At 39.2% G+C, this 22,129-nt stretch overlaps 2 protein-coding genes across 3 annotated transcripts in view; one reads left to right on the top strand and one right to left on the bottom strand.

The window, feature by feature from the left end:
- Window positions 1–7,737: 7,737 nt before the first annotated feature.
- The window catches only part of LOC135700411 (protein RUFY3-like), an 18,876-nt gene continuing 4,484 nt past the window's right edge, over window positions 7,738–22,129 (bottom strand). Inside the window, exons 3-10 of the mRNA XM_065220903.1 lie at window positions 21,612–22,095; window positions 14,167–14,600; window positions 13,843–14,102; window positions 13,523–13,781; window positions 13,320–13,460; window positions 12,485–12,582; window positions 8,488–8,704; window positions 7,738–8,425 (exon numbers count right to left, since the gene is read on the bottom strand). Of these exons, the coding sequence (XP_065076975.1) occupies window positions 8,012–8,425; window positions 8,488–8,704; window positions 12,485–12,582; window positions 13,320–13,460; window positions 13,523–13,781; window positions 13,843–14,102; window positions 14,167–14,600; window positions 21,612–22,095 (2,307 nt within the window). The 3' untranslated portion in view covers window positions 7,738–8,011. The remainder of the gene's footprint in view (window positions 8,426–8,487; window positions 8,705–12,484; window positions 12,583–13,319; window positions 13,461–13,522; window positions 13,782–13,842; window positions 14,103–14,166; window positions 14,601–21,611; window positions 22,096–22,129) is intronic.
- Window positions 14,653–17,516, top strand: LOC135700430 (uncharacterized). 2 transcript variants are annotated; one of them, XM_065220942.1, is made up of 3 exons: window positions 14,653–14,988; window positions 15,043–16,132; window positions 16,192–17,516. In XM_065220942.1, the coding sequence occupies exons 1-3, from the start codon at window positions 14,764–14,766 to the stop codon at window positions 16,617–16,619; spliced, it is 1,743 nt and encodes a 580-aa protein (XP_065077014.1). In that variant the 5' UTR covers window positions 14,653–14,763; the 3' UTR covers window positions 16,620–17,516. The 2 variants fall into 2 exon arrangements, with proteins under 2 accessions (XP_065077014.1, XP_065077013.1); XM_065220941.1 differs by having other exon boundaries at window positions 14,653–16,132.

Genomic DNA, 22,129 nt, shown 5'->3' with positions numbered 1-22,129 from the left:
GGCTTATCACCAACGAAGAGAAGGCCAATGCAATTGGGGAGCACATTGCCCAGTCGCATTTGCTTGGCTCTAAAATCCCAAGTCCACTCGAGAACCAGGTTGCACAGTGCGTCCTGACGTTAGATGCCTCCCCTTGTGCCGTCCCTCCAGAAGAACGGATTACAGAGGAACAAATTTGCTCAGCGCTGAAATACAGTAAGAACATGAAGGCTCCCGGGTTTGACGGAATATTCAACCTAGCGTTGAAAAATCTCAGCCCGAGGGTGCACTCGCTGCTAGCTGCCACCTTCAACAGATGCTTGGAGCTGCACTACTTTCCAAGCATCTGGAAGGTGGCAAAAATCATCCCGATCCGCAAACCTGGGAAAGACCCTTCACTACCGTCAAGCTACAGACCGATTAGCCTGCTCTCAGCGCTGAGCAAGCTGTTCGAAAAATTGATCCTCAGCCGACTAAACAAGTTTGTGGAGGAACATGACATTCTTCTTCCGGAACAGTTCGGGTTCCGCAAGGGGCATTCCACCAATCATCAGCTAGTGCGGGTGATGAATAACATCCGAAGTAACAAAGCTGTATCCAAGTCCACAGCCATGGCCTTGTTAGACGTCGAAAAGGCGTTTGACAATGTCTGGCACGACGGACTTATATACAAGCTTTGTAACTCCAACTTTCCACCATACCTTGTGAAAATCACCCGTAACTATCTCCAGCAAAGGTCGTTCAGGGTGTCGTTGAATAGTTCCCTTTCGGGACAATTTCCGATCCCAGCAGGTGTTCCGCAAGGGAGTCTGCTGGGACCACTGCTTTACAGCATCTACACGTCGGACATCCCTCCTCTAGGAGACGGTTGCGTGTTCTTTCTGTTTGCAGATGACACCGCGATAGCTGTCAAGGGTAGGATGCCTCGTGAAATTACGAACAAGCTCCAACGATGCCTTGACACCTTTACTGATTATGCCACCACGTGGAAAATCAAAATCAACGCCTCGAAAACCCAAGCGATCATGTTCCTTCACAGACAATCATTAAAACTTAAACCGTCTCCCTCCTGTACCGTAATAATGGATGGTACAAGGGTCGAGTGGTCCACTGATGTTACTTATCTCGGGATGTTGTTCGATGAGAAGCTCCTGTTCCGCTCGCACATAGAGAAAACCCTAGTTAAGTGCTCCGCCTTGGTTAGGTGTTTGTATCCGCTCATTTGCCGCAGATCCCGCCTCTCAAGGCAAAACAAACTGGCTGTTTACAAACAGATCATAGCCCCCGCGATCTTCTATGCCGCCCCGGTGTGGGAATCGTGCGCTCAGACCCACAGGAACAAAATCCAGGTTGCACAGAATAGAGTGTTGAGGATGATCCTAGATCGTCCATTCGACACAAGAATAGCAGACCTCCATCAAGAGGCAGAAATTCCCAAAGTAGATTCCAAAATTGATGATATGACAACTAAATTTATTCAAAAATGCAATCTTTCTGAACATGCTTTAATAAGCAATTTGTACATAGTAGGTTAAGTGTATATAGTAGAGTAGGTTAGTTTTAAGCTGTAAATAGTAGTATTAAGTAGTTTCTCTTCAAATTCTAAAAACAAAACAAACCAATCCCACCAAGGTGGTCGACCGTGTACTAAGTCTAGGACTAATTCTGTAAAACAAATTTTGAATTTTGCCCATACCTAAAGATGAAGAAATCATTAAATCACTTAGTAAAAATTTATATGGTAATCGTCCAAGTTAAACTAAAATAAAGATCATTTAAACTAAAAAACTTGCCTCCGCTCATTCCCGCTTCGGACGGCGTGGCACTAGGTCCTGCAGCAAGCAGGACTAAGTCAGCGGATAAAGGTGGATCACGGCGTGTCCACCACAATGAGGAATGAGATTTGAAAAAACGTGCATGTAAAACCCCCTCCCCCTCCCCGCTTAACAATAACCCGAAAAATACATGGACTTTGACGATCATTTTTTCCGGGAAATAAATATTAAGCAAACCACAATTATGTATAAACAATTAATTTTTTACATGCAGAGCCAACATGTTCAAAAGACAATTGCTTAACAGGAGACATACACTCAACGGATTACCAACAACTGACGGTAAAACATATCTGGTACCTCTATATATGCAATTATATTAACATCCAAAGTCCATCCTTTTTTACATATTCTGCACAAAAGAAACTTTTTGCTCCGCCCCATTCATAAAAAAAAATGGCGGGAAATCCTATCAGGTTCGGTTGCACATCGTTCTGCTTGAACCTGAAAAGATATAAAACAGCGCTGCTGTCGTGCTTTTGCTCATTGTCGCCTCGGACCGAGACGGCTAATACATAGGTGCCACAGTCGGAAGAAGTGTTAGTTTGTTTACTTAAATGAACCATGCCCATTTTGTTATGGCATGAAATGCACCTCGTGTTTATTAGCGAATTTCACATCAAAGATTGATTAATTGAGTAGGAAATCAAAGAGATGAACTAGCCTATGGCTAAAAATCTCTATAATAAAGAAAAAAAAAAAAAGAGTAGGAAATCAGTTTGGCACGGCATTTGTGACCAGCATACACCTTCCGGTAGTATGAAACAGGTCAAAAACTGTTCAAATCCGCAGATAAAAAATTTTGTTTTGAATTTCTGTATAGCAAAATAGTGAACTTTTCGTGAACATTAACGGCAAAGAACTCACCAACACTGGGAGACTGTGAGTTCCTGCCCACCTGTCATAAAACCGTCTTGGCCTCGGACGGCGTGCCACTTGGTTCTGCAGCAAGCAGGACCAAGTCAGTGGCTAAAGGTGGATCACGGCGTGACCACAATGAGGAAAGAGAAAATTCAATGTTTGTAAATCCCCTCCTCCCCCTTCACAACAACCTCCCCCCCCCCCCCCCCCCAACAATAATCAGAAAAAGACATGGACTTTGACGATCACTTTTTTCCGGGAAATAAATTTTAAACAAACTACAATTATTATTAAAAACAGAAGTTTTTCCCTTAATTTCTTCCCGCACCAAAACTTTCAAATTTGAGAAAAAAAAATTGCCTGAAAGACATACTCGATGATATTATGTTGATGAATTACACACCACTGACTCTAAAAGTAGTAGTAGTAAAATTTCGTTTATTTCTGTTGATTATGGTGTACACATTGATATTATATTTCAATTTATTAGCCTATCTGGCTCTTCATATTTGTTCATTGGATATTCTAATTTAGTATTTGCGTATTTCATCCAGTTGAAAGAATACCACATGGTGGGGTGTGTTTTGTTTTAATTGAAAAATTAGATAACCTACCTAACTACGAGTCTAACTTAACTAACGTGCCAGATCACGTATTATCTGAAGAGCTGAACTTTTCCAAGGAGACCGTTCGTCGCTCTTCGAGAGGCTAAAGGCCAGCCAGGCGGTGAACCTCAGAATTTCGGGTCCTGGACTGTTTAGGATCATCCTAAGGATCTTGTTCTGGAGTTTTTATGTGTTCCACACATGAATTGTTGCAACGTGATCAACAAATCAATATCTATGTGTCGGCCACATACTTAATATATGTAGGTACATATAAAAACCATGCGTGACCACACATACTATTCATTTGCGTATAAATTTCATGTGTACTTCTGAGTGGATTCTGTTTATGTGTGGTCAAATGAAAATCATGTGGAATTTCACATTAATATATGTGTCAAGAAAATTGTTTAAATTGTTTTGAGTGAACCATAACCGAAACATTGAAATACTTGAAAATTTTAAGATAAAGTATAATAGTCAAAAATGCATGAAAAACATCAATTTTGTGTGGTTCTACGTCATACTGCGGTCGTGTCTAGGACACAACCATTTAATATTTTTTGCTGTGTATTTGCTCCTCGTCTTAGAGTTACCTCTATATGATACTACCAACTACGATAAATTTAAATTTACCGTTAAATGCGTGTTCAGTGTTATGTTTGTTTGTCTGTGTAGCCCGATTTTAAATCTATGTTCCTGAAAAGTTTTGGTGTGATAAGGGTAAGATTAGTAACTAACTTTTGTTCGTGCTCAATTGCTAACATACAGTCAAATTCCGTCTGCAAGTAGATTATTTGTTAAGATATGATTAACATCACAATTGAAGGTTACTTATTATACCCAGGTTAGGGACATTTGTTTCCAAAGCATCAAACTCTAAACTTTTTATTCGACAACATATAACTGGCTCATTTTGTTTCTCCCTTCTCTTTCATTAATTTACGAACAAAAACAAACAATGGAAGAGTAACGACTGGGCTTTACTTAAAATGCAGTTTGTCAGCGCTTGCTGCAGTGCACAGACAAAAACAAAAACCCTAAATTTAAGAGTTGGTTGGAAATGCTAACATAAAGCTTTAGTGTGATTGGAGACATACTTCAAGTCTCCGCGTACATCGTACGGGTTAGGCAAAAGATGTGCGTCTATCTTTAAAAACTGTCGCATTAATGGCCCTTCGCTCATTTTCAACTTCTATTCAATTTTCATACTGCCGTACTCTAACGGAACTATCACCCTACCCTCTTCTAAAGATCATTCTCCAGCTAATAAATTATCACACTAAAGCTTCATGTTAGCATTTCCAACCAACTCTGAAAATCGCTAACTTCGCGTATGAAGTAACATAAAAACACTTTGAACCTAAATTTAAGTTCTTTTTACTTAATTTTGGGTAGAAAATACTCAAGAGTAAGTAATTATTTTTGCCGTAGTCAAATGTAAACTACTATAAGCGGATTGGGTTTACTGAAAATTAGCTTATTGAACGGAACATGGGAGATGAGTGAGAAGAACTTAATTTTGGGTAATTTATCGGTTCCGTGTGGATGGTGCGAACTGATTTGTGGGAGCACTTTGAAGAAGTACCTTGAACCGTGGGGAAATATCGAGAGCTTCGGAGAAGAGTTATGAATATCAGGAAAACTACGGGAGCTTAAGGAAAGTTCGGTGAATCTTAGGAAAGTCCAGACAACTCTAATTTATTGAGAAGTTAAAAGAACTTCTGTGGGAGTAAAGATATCTTTAGGGAAGTCCCGACTAGCGGGAATGTTTAAAAATCTTCAAGTGAATATTCGGACAACTTCGTACATGTCAGGAAAATGTTGAAAACTTCATCGAAGATCTATAGTAGTTTTAAGGAGAACTTCACAGTAGTTCTGAAGAGAACTTCAGAGTAGTTCTGAGGAGAATTTCAAAGTAATTCTGAAGAGAGCATCAGAGTAGTTCTGAGGAGAAATTCAAAGTAATTCTGAGGAGAACTTCAAAGTAGTTCTGAGGAGAAGTTCAAAGTAGTTCTGACGAGAACTTCAAAGTAGTTCTTAGGAGAACTTCAGATAAATTCTGATGAGAATTTCAGAGTTGTTCTGATGAGAACTTCAGAGTATTTATGTGGAGAGTTTCAAAGTTGTTCTGAGGAGACCTTCACAGTAGTTCTGAGGAGAACTTCAGAGTAGTTCTGAAGAGAATTTCAGAACAGTTCCATTGGCCTCAGGGAAATTTCGGGAAATTTATGAAACTCCCCGGGAGCACCCGGAACATGTATGGCCAGTGTGGTCCTGAGTACTTAATATGGTCTCCAATGTTCTTATTTTTGAATTCTCATATAGTTTAGTGTATCACATGAGGATGTAGGTTCAAGTTTCACTTCTCCAGGGGTATCCGGAACATGTTCGGATCTGGCCAACGTGGTCTTCAGTACTTAATATGGTCACCAATGATCATATTTTTTAAATTATCATCTAATTTGATGTGTCGCATGTAGGTGTTGGTTCAATAAGAATCTGGCCAGTTCCCCGGGGGTCCCGAAATATGTCCGGCTGCATGGTTCTGATTACATACTACGACCTTGGATGATTATTTGGTTCACTTGAAGGTTCTGGTTAACTCAAAAATTAAAAAAAAAATACAACTGAAAATGTTGAGCACTTCTCAGGCTGTCGCTCAACCGCACCGCGATTTTCCAAAATGTTAAAAAAAAAAGTTTTAGTACAACGCAACGCCCTCATTGTGGGTTGTCAAACGGATTTCAGAGTTTGGGAAAATTTGCGATTGCCGCTATGCCGCTATCATTGTGTTCAGCCCTTATACAGTCACTAATAAATAGGGCAAAATGGGGCACGATTGGAATTTGTTTGTCTATATTTCAACAGGTTCAATGCAAACCCAATTTCCATGTGAAATTCCACATGATTTTCATGTGACCACACATAAACAGAATCCACCCAGAAACACACATGAAATTTATGAGTCAAATGAATAGTATGTGTGGTTTTTATGTGTGCACTTATTAAGTATGTGTCCAACACATAGATATAATTTGTTGATCGCATTGCAAAAAATCATGTGTGGGAAACATAAAAACAATCATTGAAATTTTATTAGTGCATATTATGTACTAGATGCAAAACACTGCGTGCTGCAACAACGCGACCTAAAAAGGGAGTGCCCCATTTGGCATAATGCCGCTTGGCATTACTGCCGTTTGGCACAGTGGTCGTTTGGTATGAATGCGGAAAAACGCTACACATACCGATGAATAGTTCATCCGCCTTATTTTTTTCATGGACTGAATATATCAGCGGAACACGAAAGAACAGGATCAAAAGGAGGGAAAATGATCATTTGATGGGTATTTTCCCTTCTTTAAAGCTGATCTTATATAGGGGAAATGGCTCTAATGTTGGCCTATGGATCTAAGATTGGGCCTATCGCTAAAAATCTGCTATTTATGAATTGTATCTAGATTAACGCGTCATTGGGACGGTACCAATGGATATTTTTGGTTGCTATTGAAAATTTAGTCGATTGCTGAATTTATGTATGGGCCCAAATTAGGGACACTTAGGCCGACATTACATACATTTCCCCTATTTTTGAAGAACCGAACATGAAGAAACAAGCAGCTATGTTTTATGTAGACTATAACATATGTTTGTACAAAACGTGTGAAAATACTCTACCCAAATACTCATATCAACACACAAGTGCCGCAAGCGTAGTGTTATCATGCCTACCGTTCTATTGTAAAGATTGCAAATAAATTCAATAGTTCGCATGCCTCTGCCATGGCAGGATGGCCCGATAAACGACTGTGTTTTATTTTCACCATCTATTCACACAACGTAGGGAAGTTCTGCCCGTGCGCGATCAACATATTATTTACGTTTATGCCAAGTGGCATTATGCCAAATCAGGTACTCCACTGAACATAACATTGTTTAGACTTTAATTCAGTTTTAATACAAAATTTCCCGGTAATTAAAAATGTTTTGACATTACTCAGATAATTCCAAACTTGTGTTTCAAGCTTTGTCTTAAGTAATCCTCAATTCAGAGTAAAAATAACACAGGAATTAAGAAAAGTAGTTGAAAAGTCGCGGTAAAGAACTTCATGGAATGGGTCCACTTATCACCGTCGCGAACAGTCACAGACACCAGTGCCGGATCTAGGATCTAAGGAGCCCGGGGCTGTTATCCTTAGGGGGGCATATTATCTGCTTTCGAAGTTTGAGTTTCAATTGCGCGAGTTCAGAAAACAAGCCATTCATCAGTTATCGATGTTCTCAATGACTTAAATTTGCAATTAATCAAAGCTAATTTGCTGAAAGATCTGAAAGATGAAAAATAAGATAGAATCCCATATCCTCCATTTTTAAGTGATTTCTCAAAATGATCAACAGTTCATACGCTTTTGAGTTCAATTTATTTAAAATAAATATGTTTCCCTTAAGGATAACGTTTTTATATTCAGTAAATTTTTTATATAAAACATTCACATATCGCATTTATCTTACACATCTTTAATTCTGATTTCGTTTCATGATTTCTTTGAAATATTATTATGTTCTACTTGTCAGTAAGGCATTTTTAACACTTTTATTTGTTGCACTATCAAGTAATATAAAAACTTTTCAACCATAGAACGCATGGACGTTTGCAACTTCATGTACGGAAAGAGCAATATGAGGAAGCCGGTTTATATTTACTAAAATCTCTCCATTTCTTAAATCCTACTTGGCAATCGGAGTGGTGCTGCTTGCTAATTTCTGCCAGCAGGAATCGCAAACTCGCTGCGGTTTTCCATTCGCCTCACCTGGAATCACAGCCACGTGATCGGAACAATTCGAGCAGAAAATGCTACCGCAATAACGACAATGATGTTTTCGGCGGGTTATACTGAACTCCTTATCGCAACTTTTACAGTTGGAAACTCCTTTATCTGGGGTCCAAGATCCTCCTCCGTTTCCACTACTGGACTCCGAACCGTTCTTTCCATCGTTACTCTGGTGCAAACCCTTTTCCTTTAAATCAGAAATATGCATCTTACTGACGCTTAATTGAACACCTAGCTCTTCGAGGGTTCGTTGATCTTCTTCCCATTGTTTGCGTAGCTTTACGAGCTCAGCTTTGGTTCGATCGTGTTGCTGAAACATAATTCTATATTAATTAATCTGCGATGCGACTAAATATGGGCAAAAGAAATTACCTTCAATTCATCACCGAGTTGTCGGACTTCCAACTGCAGAGCACTGATCTGTTCCTTGTGTTTGACCTCGTTCTCTTGCATAGAGGTTCGCCATTCCCGCTCGATGCGTAAATCCGCTTCGGCGCGTGTCGCTCGCTGTTCACAGGAAACAACTTGAAGTGATAAGGCTTGTGAGGTTTCCTGCAGGGCATTCAGGCTGGCCGTTTCGGAGTTATGTCTATGTTGGAAAATTTTATTGAGTCAGCAACTTGATTTTGCTATCTAAACAAATTTATAATTTGATAATACTTAGGTAATAGACCTATACCATCCCATTTTCATTTTTTTTTCTCAAATTAGCAATAAAATTGCAAACAAATAATCTGTATGGACATAACAATTCAAACTAAAATTTAAAACTTCGTTGGTTGCAGAAACTACTGAGGATAAATAAAAAAGGTTTTGGGATAGGTCCATTAAATGTAAATGCTAATTGACTAACGATTGCATTGACTTTTTTTTTTTAATTCGTGCTGCTATATAATTGTTTTAGTGTTTTGTGAAAAATCAATCTTCTATATTTGCAAAGCCAGATATATGATCAACAATTTTCTTCCCAAAACATTTTTCACTGTTTTGATTTTTTTTATAAGATTAAAAATTGAGATGCTGATTATTTAAAGCAAGATTAAAAACTTTTAGAGGAATCGAAAAGTTTTGGATCACCTGTCCTACCATAAGATGTAAAATGATTAATTGGAAGAGAGAAGGATTAGTAATTTCCATTTAATTCCACTATTTTATTTATTTATCCTTGACAGATTATTAGTATAAGACACTGATGAAGTCTGCACAGTGTAGACGAAATAAGCGTATCCGTCAAGGATAAGCAAATAAGGTAGTGGAATTAAATGGAAATTACTAATCCTTTAATGACTGAACTGATTTCAATTGGCACTCGTGGTCATATCGTGTAGCGTTTTGAGAAACTCACATCGGTAAAGATGAGTTACGACGAACTGGCGAGAGAGCTGAGTGAGTATCCTGATTATAACCGAACGCTTAATGTGAAATTAATTGAATTTCTCACTTTTAGGCTTCGATACCAGTTAGGATAATAAGGAAAATATTAATTTATTTCAAACCATTGTTTTCATTTTCAAGCACAGAAGGGGGTCATAGGGCCAAGTCACCAGCGAAAAATCGCTGTCCATACTGCACCAGGGTAGAGGTATAGATTTGGCATCACAGAATAATAACCACAGGGGTCAAATGAATCCTGTTTACGATACCGGATAGTAAGGAAAGCTGTTGAACTTAGGAGATAGTCAGAGTAACAGCAATAATAGTGAAAGTTAGGAAAATAAGCAGGTAGAGATGGTTGATTTGCAATGGCTATCGACTCTGTTATATGGCCTACCGTATCAGATTCAAATTTAATGTCGTTTAATATTGCGCTTATTACTTTTATCTTTATTCTAAGCAATCTCCTTTCATACTTGTTTGTTTTAAAGTGAACTGGATGAAATGATTGTTTTATCAAAATTATGTTAAAGTTAACTACTATTCATATTTGCTAATTAATACCTAAATGTAATTTTTAATTTTATGAAGATAAGTTGCTCAGAATAGCAGCCTGTAATTCCGTACCAGAATCCGCCTCCAATTTAATGTCTTTTGTGGATTCGTAGTAGCAAAGTTGTGCTAAAAGCTAAATAGTTACCTAAAAATACTACCTAAATCGTTCACAATCAGAGCCGGGCCACTGATGAAAACCAAAACTACAACCCTGAAAAAACGAATCGATATTTTCGAAGGCGAACACAACCTATTCTTGCTAGTGATTCTGTCCAATTGTTAGGTATCCAAATTATAGTCATTCGTAAATTTATTATTGAATATATGGATGAATTATCTATTATTGAATAACTATTATTTACGATAATTACATGAAAGAAATAACATATAAACTACAAACAAAACGTGACTACTAAAATCTCAAAAAGATATTCTCACAAGTATATTTCACTCAACCAGGAATCTCAAAACCATTAGACGCTATAATGATACTCTGCACATGTTAGACACAAGAAAAGGCCAAAAAGCAAGCGTCCGACACACAAAACCCGCCAAATCCACTGGCAGTCACAATCAACGATTCTACGAATCGCGAGCGCTCACGAATCATAAAACCGCTGACTGCGACACTCTGAAAGCGAAATTGACAGGCTTTATGCGTCAAACACTCGCCCTCCAATCTCCTCCCGCATCCAACAACACAAACCCCCACTACAACATCTAACGAATTCAAAACTCCGAAAATCACTCATCTATAGAAAGTGAGTGGAAGCAACCCTGCATGCAACTATTCTTCATGATACGCTTTGTCTGTCTATCTTTCTATTAGGCCTGTGGACATGTGTTAGCTTCGAAACTTCTAACAAAACTAGGAAGATTTTGTAATCACAAAAAAAAATTCAAAGGTAATTACAAGCAAAATACATATTGATTATTTTACGCAAAACCGAGCAAGTTATATTAAATCTCTTGTATTGTATGCTAATGCTAATTGACTGTAACAAAAATAATATGCTTAAATAAAATAAAATATTAATAAAATGATATGCAAAATTTACTAGAAGGTCATTACTTTATTGGTGAGAAGTTTCTAATAAGCCCTCCCAGTTCCTCTGTATACAGAACAAATCTGATACTATAATCAGAATTGCTCAGTCTGCATGAAGCAGCCGATTGCATCACGGAAGTTCTATTAACAACCAAGAATTAATCGTTTGAGGTATACTGAAGCATTAAGAAGGTGATATGTGTCACTATGGAAAATCATCATCGTTGCAAATATAAAGAAATTAAACATAACCCTTTGCTTCAGTACCGTCAACCTCCATGTCCATGGGGAGGGCAATCTATAACTTGTTAAGTTTGAAACTAAACAATACAGACATAGGCATCCTCCCATAATAATTTTTGGATTCGTAAAAAGTCGTCGACCTTCTTCTTCTTAGTCGGATTTCAAGCTTATTGCTTATCGCATATTAGCTTATGCGTGCCCTCAATTTAGTGTTCTAGATGCACTTCCACAGATATTAATTGAGAGCTTTCGATGCCTGTACCTTTACAATAATTGCACCATTAGTATAATTGTGTGGCTAGTACAATCATACTCTATACCCAGGGAAGTCGAGAACTTTTCAAACCCGACACATTCCTAGACCGGACAGGGAATCGAGCCCAGTCACCCCCAGCATGGTCTTGCTTTGTAGCTGCGCCTTTACCGACTGAGCTAAAGGAGGCTACCAACCACCACCCCTCTCCTCTCAAAGTTCGAGACAATTTGTCGCTATGCTGGTATCATACCGAGAATGATTTTTTTGCGAAAATGCAGTTCATATATATGACATTCGAACCAATGTCTTTCGGGTTTCTGTGACATTCGAGCGAATGTTATAGAACAATTTTGAAGACATTTTTGATTCGCTGGACACATCACAACAACCGTCTATTTTTTCGAATAAACAAGCAAATAAGGTAAGATTTTCTTTCATAAATAAGCAGTAGGATATAAAATCAATTTCATTAGTCGAACTTGTTTATTTAAGCAATGTTATATTTTTATACTAGCATAATAACTATAAAATTACTTTTTTTTTTGTACAATTATAGCAGCACGAACGAAATTTTACTGGTAAACTCCAAGTCAAACGTGTGGAATGATGCAAGGGGCTATTCCAGTTGTTCTTTTCAACAATAATATCAAGGAAGCAATTTTTTGTCGATTCGGATTAACCGGAACCAGACAGAACACCATTCGCTCATGATAGAACCAAATTTCAAATATTCAACGCAAACGAAGATAAACCTTTGTTTCTTAGTCAATGCAATCGTAGCAAGTATGTATTAATTTTATTTAATAAGTACACAACTAAAGCGTAGAATACTTATTTAATAATGTTGTTGTTAAATATATTCAATTGTTATTATAACAGTATAAATGTCATACTTTTTCTCCAACTGCGCTATGGCCGTGGCCATTGACTCTCGCTGGGTTTCCATGCGCGACATTAGCTCGGTTTTGTGCTTCAATGATGCTTCGCATTCCTGTTAAGAGTATATAACGGACATATTTTATAGAAAAAAAAACAAATGCTTTATTTTGTGGTTTGTGTCTTCTGATTAGGAGGAGTCTACAAAATTAATCCATTTTACATAATTTTAACCGTAACTTCAGCATTCACGATCTATCGCTAGTTTACAAGTAACGGGTTGATCACACTGCAAGCCTGAAGGTTATCGAAGACCTAGTGTCTGACACTTTACGGGTTAGTTAGTTTTACTTTGCTCGTCAGCCATGGAAGTCTGCTGGCTGGTTGCTTCCTGTGCCTGTTCAACCGGATTGTTTTCCCCGTCTTCAGCGGAGTTTGGTACAGTCTTGGATTTCTCGTTCGATTCCGTTACTTTCGTCACTCCCACGGAAGGGGATTTGCGCAGTTTGTTGGCATTGAAGGGTGGAATAGTGCCTATTTTTAGATATGCCTTCTTGCTCGGAGGTCCGCTAGCGCCGCTGTTGAATGAAGAGATCGTACCGATTTGAGAATCAGTCATCTGGTTTCCTTTCTTTTCCAAATTTGAAAGAATCTTTCCGATCTGAGAAGCTTTAACCTGTAGTCTGGTTACAACCTCACCTTTCTGAGTTAGTTCCGTTTCGCATTCCTAGTTTTTATTAGTTTCAATGGGAAGGTTCGATTAAGGCTAAACAATTCAACGAATATTTCAGTATTACCAAACTTAAGAGGTGAACATATAAAAATAACAAGAAATAGAAATGGCCGCTATACCTGCAGTTTTCGGTACATGTCCAGATTGATAGATTTAATGTCTTCGAGCTGACGTCGGAGCGATACAATAGTGTCTTGCTTTTCATGAATGTCTTTCTCCAGTAGCTTCATTGCCATGTCTGTTTCAGCTTTCAGGGAAATCTGGATGGAAATAAAAAACCAGTCATTCAAAGCCGGTCATGAATTTAACCCGGAATCAGTACTTGAAGATTCAGCTCTTTTTCTATTTCCTGGCGCTTCTTTCGTTCTTCAGCTAACGCCTCGGCCATTTCTGGGTCGAATCGATCGAGAACGTTCGTTTTATCGTCTAATGGCTGGCCATGCTGAGACGCGCGTCTTAAGGCGGCGTTCTCGGCTTGCAGAGCCATCAGACTGTTCCTGGCAATAGCCAAATCTTCCTTCATAAGTGCATTCGTTGTAGTGAGTGATTCTACTTTGGCTTGCAGATTGGTTACGGTTGCGCTAGAAAAAGATGGAAAAAGATTATGATGTTCGTTTATAAGCAGAGTTATGCAACACGTACTTCAAATGTCGATTCAATTCCTCGATGTAGTTCTTTTGATCCAGAACGGCAGTCATGGCTCCGGTGGCTGTGGTACCTTCGATTGCATTCACTGTTCCATTTCCTCCGTTATTCTCATCATCTGGACTATTCCGTGAGCTCGACCTCAAATAAAGCGAGAAATCGATCACGCCCTGTTGTGAATCGAGATCTTCTTCTTTAACACATAGGTTGCAGTCGATTACATTGAGCCCCACCAGAATTCCGATGACGATGATGATCTGAAATTCGTGAACAAGCCGACCTAAAAAGCTTTTCTTATTATGGGTCTTAAATGGAAACTACCTCATCGCTCATCATCAGGGCATGTGGTTCGTAATATTCTGCCAAAGTATCGTCCCTATGCTCAATTATCACCTGCAAATAGTCAGCCAACTTCTTCTGCATGAGGGCCAGTCTCAACCACGCCCTTGCTCGGCCCATGTGCGTTCGAACCGTAGGAAGATCTCGCACCGATGAAGTAATATCCTGTGCCTCAATGCAGTACCGTTCTACGCTTTGCAGTATATCCCAGAGTTCTTTCTTGGGTCCCAAAAGGCCCTTTTTGGGCCGCAGCCCATGTCGAAGAACGTGCTCTAATACGATGAAGAAGTGTTGCAGAGGTAGATGATCAGAATCGAGCATCCTGCCGAAGCGGATCGATTGTTCCAGCAGTTCCTTAACTACCAGTTTGCATATGTTGACCAAATTGCTACGTTCGATCGAGGCTGGATCACGGGCTGCAACAAGAAAGAACCAAGCGGAAGGCGACATTCAGATGACGAGTTCGATAACAGTAGGCATTGTGAAAACGATTGCTTTTTCATGTGACGTTTCTGAATGTGAAATACGTGTGTTTTTATCCGGTTGAAGATCAACATCGGACGAAAATGAAATGGAATAATGCAGATTGCATCTATTGATAGTCACATTGGATCGGGTTTGCGAATTTATTTCTATTGTTTTACGGTGTTGCTGCTTGGTGTGCTAATGAATAGTGTTAAAGTGGTAAGCGTTGCTGCGGCTATCGACGATCATCAAACTTACGGAACCGTGCTCTACAACCGTCTGGGTAGATGTTTCAATCCGGACGATCCGAGATTGATAGAGGCCAAGCGAATTTTTCAGGTTGGTACAAGATATCCAATAGATAAATGGACCCTAACGTCTATCTCTTATCAGGATCTGATGCCTTACCGCAAGAAAAGATTCGAACCATTGTCTGACGAAGTTATCAAAAGTCTCCTGTTGTACTTCTCCTCCGTTGGCAGCATGGTAGACAAACTAGTAGCGAAGAATGATGTGATCGTTGCAGCCTGGTACGATACAGCTGGTGATTACCTACAGAGTTATCTTTATCCAGTTTGCAAGTACTGCTTCTATTCTGGAAACGTGAGCTACTACTCTGTCCGTAGTGTCCGTGACTACTATAGAAAAGTTAAGCTTCGGCTGGATACAGATGGTTTCGGTTGGTCACGGCCTAATTTGGATGCCACCGATGCCCAGTCGAATGTACAGGTTCTTAAAAGCTATCAAAACCGCACGAACTGTTCGGAGTTGATTTTCAATGCTACTACGGAAATTCCCCTACCAAAGGCTGAATTTGACGACGAAACTCAAGAAGTCATCTCCTTATGGGTTCCTCTCAAAGCAAGACAAGTTTACGATCCACGAGCGAATGCTTCATTGTCAATCCTGAAAATTTACGTTGGGACTATTCTACACTGTATTCCCCATGGAAAACAAACGAACAAGTTCGCCACTCACTTTATTCAGTGGATCGAGGAAAATTTCATAAAACACTACATGGATGACCAGTTCTATCCTGGTTTGGAGTCGATTTTGCGGATCAAGAAAACCCTAGAAGCTGACATTGCGGCAAAATCTATAAAGAAAAAATCAATAACAGAGCATGATGAAGAGTCTGGTTCAAAAGGATTTCTGGAAAGCTTGTTGGGATCAGACGAATCAGCGAAGGTTGAAGAGGACTATGAAGACGAACAGGAAGAAGACGAAAGACGCTGGCTACGGATTAAGACGTTGACGGCCACTGTCATATTTGCTTTGTTCCTACTGGTTCTTATTGTAGTTATATCGGTGAAGCTTCGGATGAATCGTAAAGCAATGAAACGAAAAGCTGCCACGAGAAGTGAGCATTTCAAGCCATGGGATCGTAAGAAATTTTTCAAACGGAGAGGTGATCAGTCGGACGAAGACGTTCTACTAATGCTGGAAAAACAACCAGGAAGGAGCAACCCTTCTGAAACTAGCGGTAATATTAACGATAAAAAATCATTCAACCTCGTTACATACATTATTTTACAATTGTAGAGAGTGGATGGAAACACGTCAAACCTCAAAAGCTGGAACGGAAATCACAAAAACCGGGAACTAGCAAGCAAATACCACCGTTTTCGGACACGGAAGATGACGAAGATTTCAATCCATTTCAACCGAAACAGCATTCCGCCGAGAAGATTCCTTTGATTGCAAAAGATGACCGAAAGAAAAAAGGGCGCTGTGGACGCGGTTGTCTGTGCATGAGCTGTGTCAAAAAATCGAAGAATGGCAATGGGCATCAAGACTTGCAGAACAGTTCAGCGTACAAGTTGGCAAACGAAAAACTCAAAAAGGTAGATCCAAATGATGACGTTCAGCGATCGAAAGTTGAACAACCGGCAACGATTAAACCGACGACGGTACGGAATCTTCGCGGTGGAAATATAGCCTACCGAACTGATACGTGGAACGATGGATGATGCGGAAGCGAGCTGATAAGTACTCTTACTCCTGCCGGTACAAGGTTGAGATGTGCGTGTGCAGAATGGTTCCAAGCAGCGTGTTCTAAACGAAAAGCTTAAATATAGTTTAAACTAAAGGAACTTAACTAGATATAATTTGCGTCGATACAAAAATAAGCACAATGCGCGATTTCTTTTTTAGGTTGAGATATTTTTGTAGTTTAACTTGCGTTTTGTTGCATACAATATATTTTATATCGATTTGACATTCTTCTTTAAAGCGGGAAGCTGCTTGAGCATAAATGAAAGAAACATTGATAAGACGGTTCCGAGGGTGCCGACCATTTGGCATAAGGTTAGTTCGAATGTTGATTGAAATCAACGAAAAATCCGTTGTGTTCCGTGGGTCTACCCCGTTTGGAATAATGCCGTTTGGCATAAGGGTCGCTTGGCATTATACTTGGTAAAATGGTACTTGGAGCTGTTATGCGGAAAAATAACTTATACCGTAGGGTGGCCATCAATCCTAACTTGCACATTCTAACAAATGTTAGCTTCCTTCGATATAAGATCGATCAACTTGTTTTAACTTTATTTCAAAATTTACTTACTTAAGATGGAATATTTTTTTATTGGGAATTTAATTTTCCGTTCTGAGAAATAAAATAAGAAGAGAATGGTTCTCTCATTGAAGACTAGGAACATGTTGTTCCTTAATTGATTATTTAATAATCAAAATTAAAGTAATTGAACATTCGCTTCATGAAATACAGTGCCTCCTACAAAACGACTCCTTAGACTATTACTTTGCACAGTTTCTGGATATTTTTTCATAGATTACCAGTTATCTCTGAATCCTAAACTGGGTTTAGACAAGACACGTCAATTAATCAACTCAGATGATTTCAACTGAATTTAACTGATTTGATCAATATACTTGAATTGAAAAGGCCGGCGCCGGTGGTGTAGTGGTAAGCGTGACTGCTTTCTAAAACCCCAATGGGTCTGGGTTCAATCCCAGCCGAGGTCGGTGGGATTTTTCTGAGGCATAAAAATCTCTGGTCACGTCATTCTTCGGAAGGGAAGTAAAGCCGTTGGTCCCGACCCATGTGTGTTGTGAATGGGTGCGATATCCTACGCAGGTGTGGAAGCTGCCTTCCTGCACATTCGATTGTCGTCAATGGATGGCAATCGATGTCCGTCGGTGATTGGCACTAGATTGCGGAACAGACACCGACGTTAAATAAAGGAACTTGAACTGAAAAAAAAGTTGCACCAGGCTCAACTTTTCAAGCCAAATAAATTCAACTGAGTTGATCAATTGACATGCCTAATCTAAACGCAGCGCAAAGAATGAATCCACAAATTTAATTCAGTGATCGATGGATTTTATAGAGAGCAAAGAAGTCAAAAATCACGTTTTGCCAAAAAACGGGCAGACACTGAAATTAAAAAAGAACGAAATGTTCTATATTTTTATTTCAACTAAGATATTACTCCCTTCTTTGTTGAGCTCCGGTAAATGGCATAATTATTATTTATTGTTTTTTATACTAATGATTATACAGAATGATCCATTTCCCGAGATGCAATTTTCCGAAATACCATTTTGATATGTAGACTATTGACACCATCTTCAACCACTGAGGATGCACAGACGATAACAAGTGGTTTTTCCTTACAATTTTCCTCAACCGTGGAAAGGAGTGCAGTTTCGAACCCCTTCGGATACGGTTGTCTATAGTTTGCTCTCTGATTTGTGCGTGCATTCGCTTTCATAGTTTTCGGCTGCATTTGCAGGATTAGCGCTAGCACTCTGCCTTCCGGATGGCCTCCCGTTAATTAGATGCTACATCAACAATATCCTTCCTTTCCCCATAAGAGATGAACTAGCCGTAACGGAGAAGATGGGCGTGGCCGGCAATGTAAATTGTCATGCTTTTCCTGTTCTGAACTTTGATTGGAGAACTATTCACTCCCAAATAGTTTTGCTTAAGCAATCAGAATAAGAACGTTAAAGTTGATACATGTCAGTTGCCAGTATGCAATCTACGAATTACTCCGTTTTTTTTCCTCTGTTCGGAAAATTGTGTATTCCGTGTCCTTAGTTTAGTGCATGTCGTATTACTCCATCACTATTGAGAAATGATGAAGTATTCGATTTTTTTACAGTTGCCACTCTTGCATTTATCGCAAGGATCCGAGTCTAATTGAAAGGTCCCGCTATTCATACCCTTCGGAGTGTTGAAACACCCTCCAAAGGCACGCCCCTTTGTCAGTCAAAATTGGATTCCTTAGCAACAAAATTAAGATATGACACCGTTAATGACCATGCATCAGAACCCTAGTCTTAACCATTTCAAACTAGGGAACAACGAATAGAAGATCATTTTTTTCCTTGTTTCGAGATCATCCTCGGTAGACAAAGCCGAGTCTTATCACTATCAACAAGGCATAAAAAGTAACAAGGATTAAGATGTGTTCCTTGGAATACTGAAAAATCCTGTTCCCCTAGTTTGAAGTAGTCAGGACTAGGAATCGGTGGTAGATCTTACATCCCGTAACGTACCTCGAAAAGGTGATCTACCCACGTTGCGGGGTAATTACTCCGTTACACACGCAATGCAACTTAACAATTCTTCACTGCACACAGAGTAAATATTTACGATTTTTTGACAAAACTCAGGTAATCATGACAGATCCTGACGCAGTAGGTCTCTTTTTTTTCATTTGCGTTGTTTTCAAAGATCAAAATGTCATGATTACCTGCGATTTGTCAATCATGTAAATATTGGCGTTTCAGTGAAAATAATTCAACGCATCTGACAGCCACAGCATGCTGACGCAAAATGCTAAGTTTTCTCTGAATTGGCAATATGTACACGTCGTGTATTGAAGAATTTTCCTCAACCGTGGAAAACTTTCATCAGATTATATTGTTTATGGATTGCTGAGGTAATTTCCTTATCATTTCATTAATACAAATGCTTCTACGATACTTGGTTCATGAAAATCAGGAAACTTCAACTACAATTTTTCGGGGAAATTGGCGACCCCAAATATTGACTATCTCATAAAATTGTGAAACCCTTCGGCCCAAACCTGCCCAATAATTAAAAAAAAAATCCATTATGCCAAACCACTGTTATGCCAAACGACTATTATTCCAAACGGCATTATGCCAAACGGGATCAAGCGAGACAACACCTGGTCATTAAAAATAAGGTAAAGTTGGACGAAGGCTTTTCTCGAATTTCACAAACGGCATGGCGTAGTAATTGCGTAAGATTTACTCTTCGAGTACCAAACCGAAATCACATTTTTCGCTATTTTTGTAATGTCTTTGGCAGTGGCGTCCCGTAACCTCCCTTTTCATCTGTGCACCAACTTTCAAAAACAGATTTAATTCCATATTCATACTTTAACTATTTGTTTTATATTACTTCTGTGTGAAGTCTACGATTTAAATAGTTGAAGATGCTAATTTCAAATAACAGACTAGAGTGGTAATTTTTATACGATAGATGAGGAGATGAAACTATAGAGTTAGTTCCGTTAGAGTACGGCAGTGTGAATTTGTTTATATAGAGAGTAGAAAGCGAGTAAGGACAACTTTTAAGAATGAAGGTACAAATCGGTTTGATCATCTCTCTTTACCAAAGTCCCCCGTTGGAGAGGAGTGGTGAGGGGTATTCCCCCCGCCACCACTGGCAAAAAGAGATGATCACCGACACGCTCAAATACCGACGATGTGTTTGAAACAGTTCTACCGATTTGAAAATTAGTATCTTCAACTAAGCCATATCCATACTCGAATCGGTTGAAAAATACACTTAATCTTCTTGTTTACTCGATATCTATCCATTGCAAGCAATATTTTGATAATTGTTTATGTTTTGAGAGTTGGTGCACAGGTAGATTGAGGTTAAGGAAACGCCACTGGTCTTTAGTAATTTTCAACGGATTTCTGATGTTTATATTATGTTGGAAAGGATATTAGTTCTCCTTTCTTATGGTCTAACTGGTCATGTCATAAGTAGTTGGTACGATTGTTAGTTCATTTTTTGACGAATCGATAGACAAGCCACTTTAGCGAGTTAAAACTGATGGATTTCTCCTTGCATATTTTTCCCTGTAGAATACTACATAGTCAAGTTTATAACTGCACTACTGAAAGAGTGCTTTGAAAATTTTGTAAAAAAGTAATAATCTGGATTTTACGGTACAATTACAAAAACAGATAGCGTGTCAAACATATTTATGGAAAGTTGAGGAAATAGCCTTTCCACCGGTATAAATACATCAGAAAACGGTTAAATAGAATGGCCAGTTTGGTGCTCGAAGAGGTAAAAGAAGTATTTTTGGAAATGGCAACAAGCTTGGAAAAAACCTTTCGATTACATATATATATATATGCGAAAAGCATTTTAATGACGACGAAGAGTACTATTAACTGTATCTTTTGTATGTCAACCAGATAACATTATGCCAAATGGACTAGACTCCTTTCAAACAGAAACGAAAGTTTATGCGTCCTATTTTCGAATTATCTTGGAATGTCTTCAGCAGGAATTCTTTGCATTTGGGTATGTTGTATGGTTAAAGATTTTATGAAAATTACTTTAGGCAACTAAACGACAATCAAATGGAGATATCTGTTGAACTCTCAAAACAGATATGTACCTAGTTAAGTCAAACTAATGAAGGATGGAAAAAAGTTCTGCCAAAGAGGCCCATTTTATGGGCGTGAACATAAATTAAAACACGGGCAGATATTAGCCAATTATAAAATAAAATGGACAAATAATAACATATGCGTGTGCAAAGCATTTGCATCCCTTGACGTATGCCTTAAAGCCAAAATCACCAATTCTATCATTTATCGTTCGATTGAGGGTTTGTGCTATTTCCGTATCTTACACCGCAAATTATAGGTAACTGAATAACATAAAACGCTCATCACTACCGAGAAACAATAAACAAACAACAATATCCATAAATAGCACCTACAGTAGTAGTTAACCCAATCGCGTTCGATAATCTTCTCTTCGCACTTTACGTTCTCAATGATACCGAAAGTATTGAGCGAGCCATCACCGTCACCGTTGCCACCAAAGCCGCTACTGCCACCGCCGCCATTGTTGCCATTGCCACTTCCACCACCGAGGCCGGGAGTGCCATCCTTGATGTCGAGATCCTGCAGCTCCTTCAAACAGAGCCACTCACCGTCGACTGAGACGCGGAAATTGCACAAATATATCGTGTCCTGAGCACTGGAATCGTTGCAACCGCCCGTTCCATTACCTCCAAGGCTTCCGGCTGCCAAGTTGCCACCATTGTTGGATGACGAGGTTCCCCCGCCGCCGAGGATCGGTTTGGGCAGGGTGATGGTACCGTTGTCGGCCAGCTTGCTGTTGCCTGGCGAGCCACTTAGGCTGCCGCCGGTCTGGTGGTGGTTGTTCGGCTGCGCTATGCCTAGCGCGCGTACCTTCGTCTGCAATGCAAAAAATGGTTAGTGTTGGATTTTT

Source organism: Ochlerotatus camptorhynchus, unplaced genomic scaffold, assembly GCF_037179485.1.
Source record: "Ochlerotatus camptorhynchus isolate MF236.1 unplaced genomic scaffold, CSIRO-AGI_Acam_v1.1 ptg000136l, whole genome shotgun sequence".
In the NCBI taxonomy this organism is placed as follows: domain Eukaryota; kingdom Metazoa; phylum Arthropoda; class Insecta; order Diptera; family Culicidae; genus Ochlerotatus; species Ochlerotatus camptorhynchus.
This window is presented reverse-complemented; position numbering and strand designations above follow the sequence as displayed.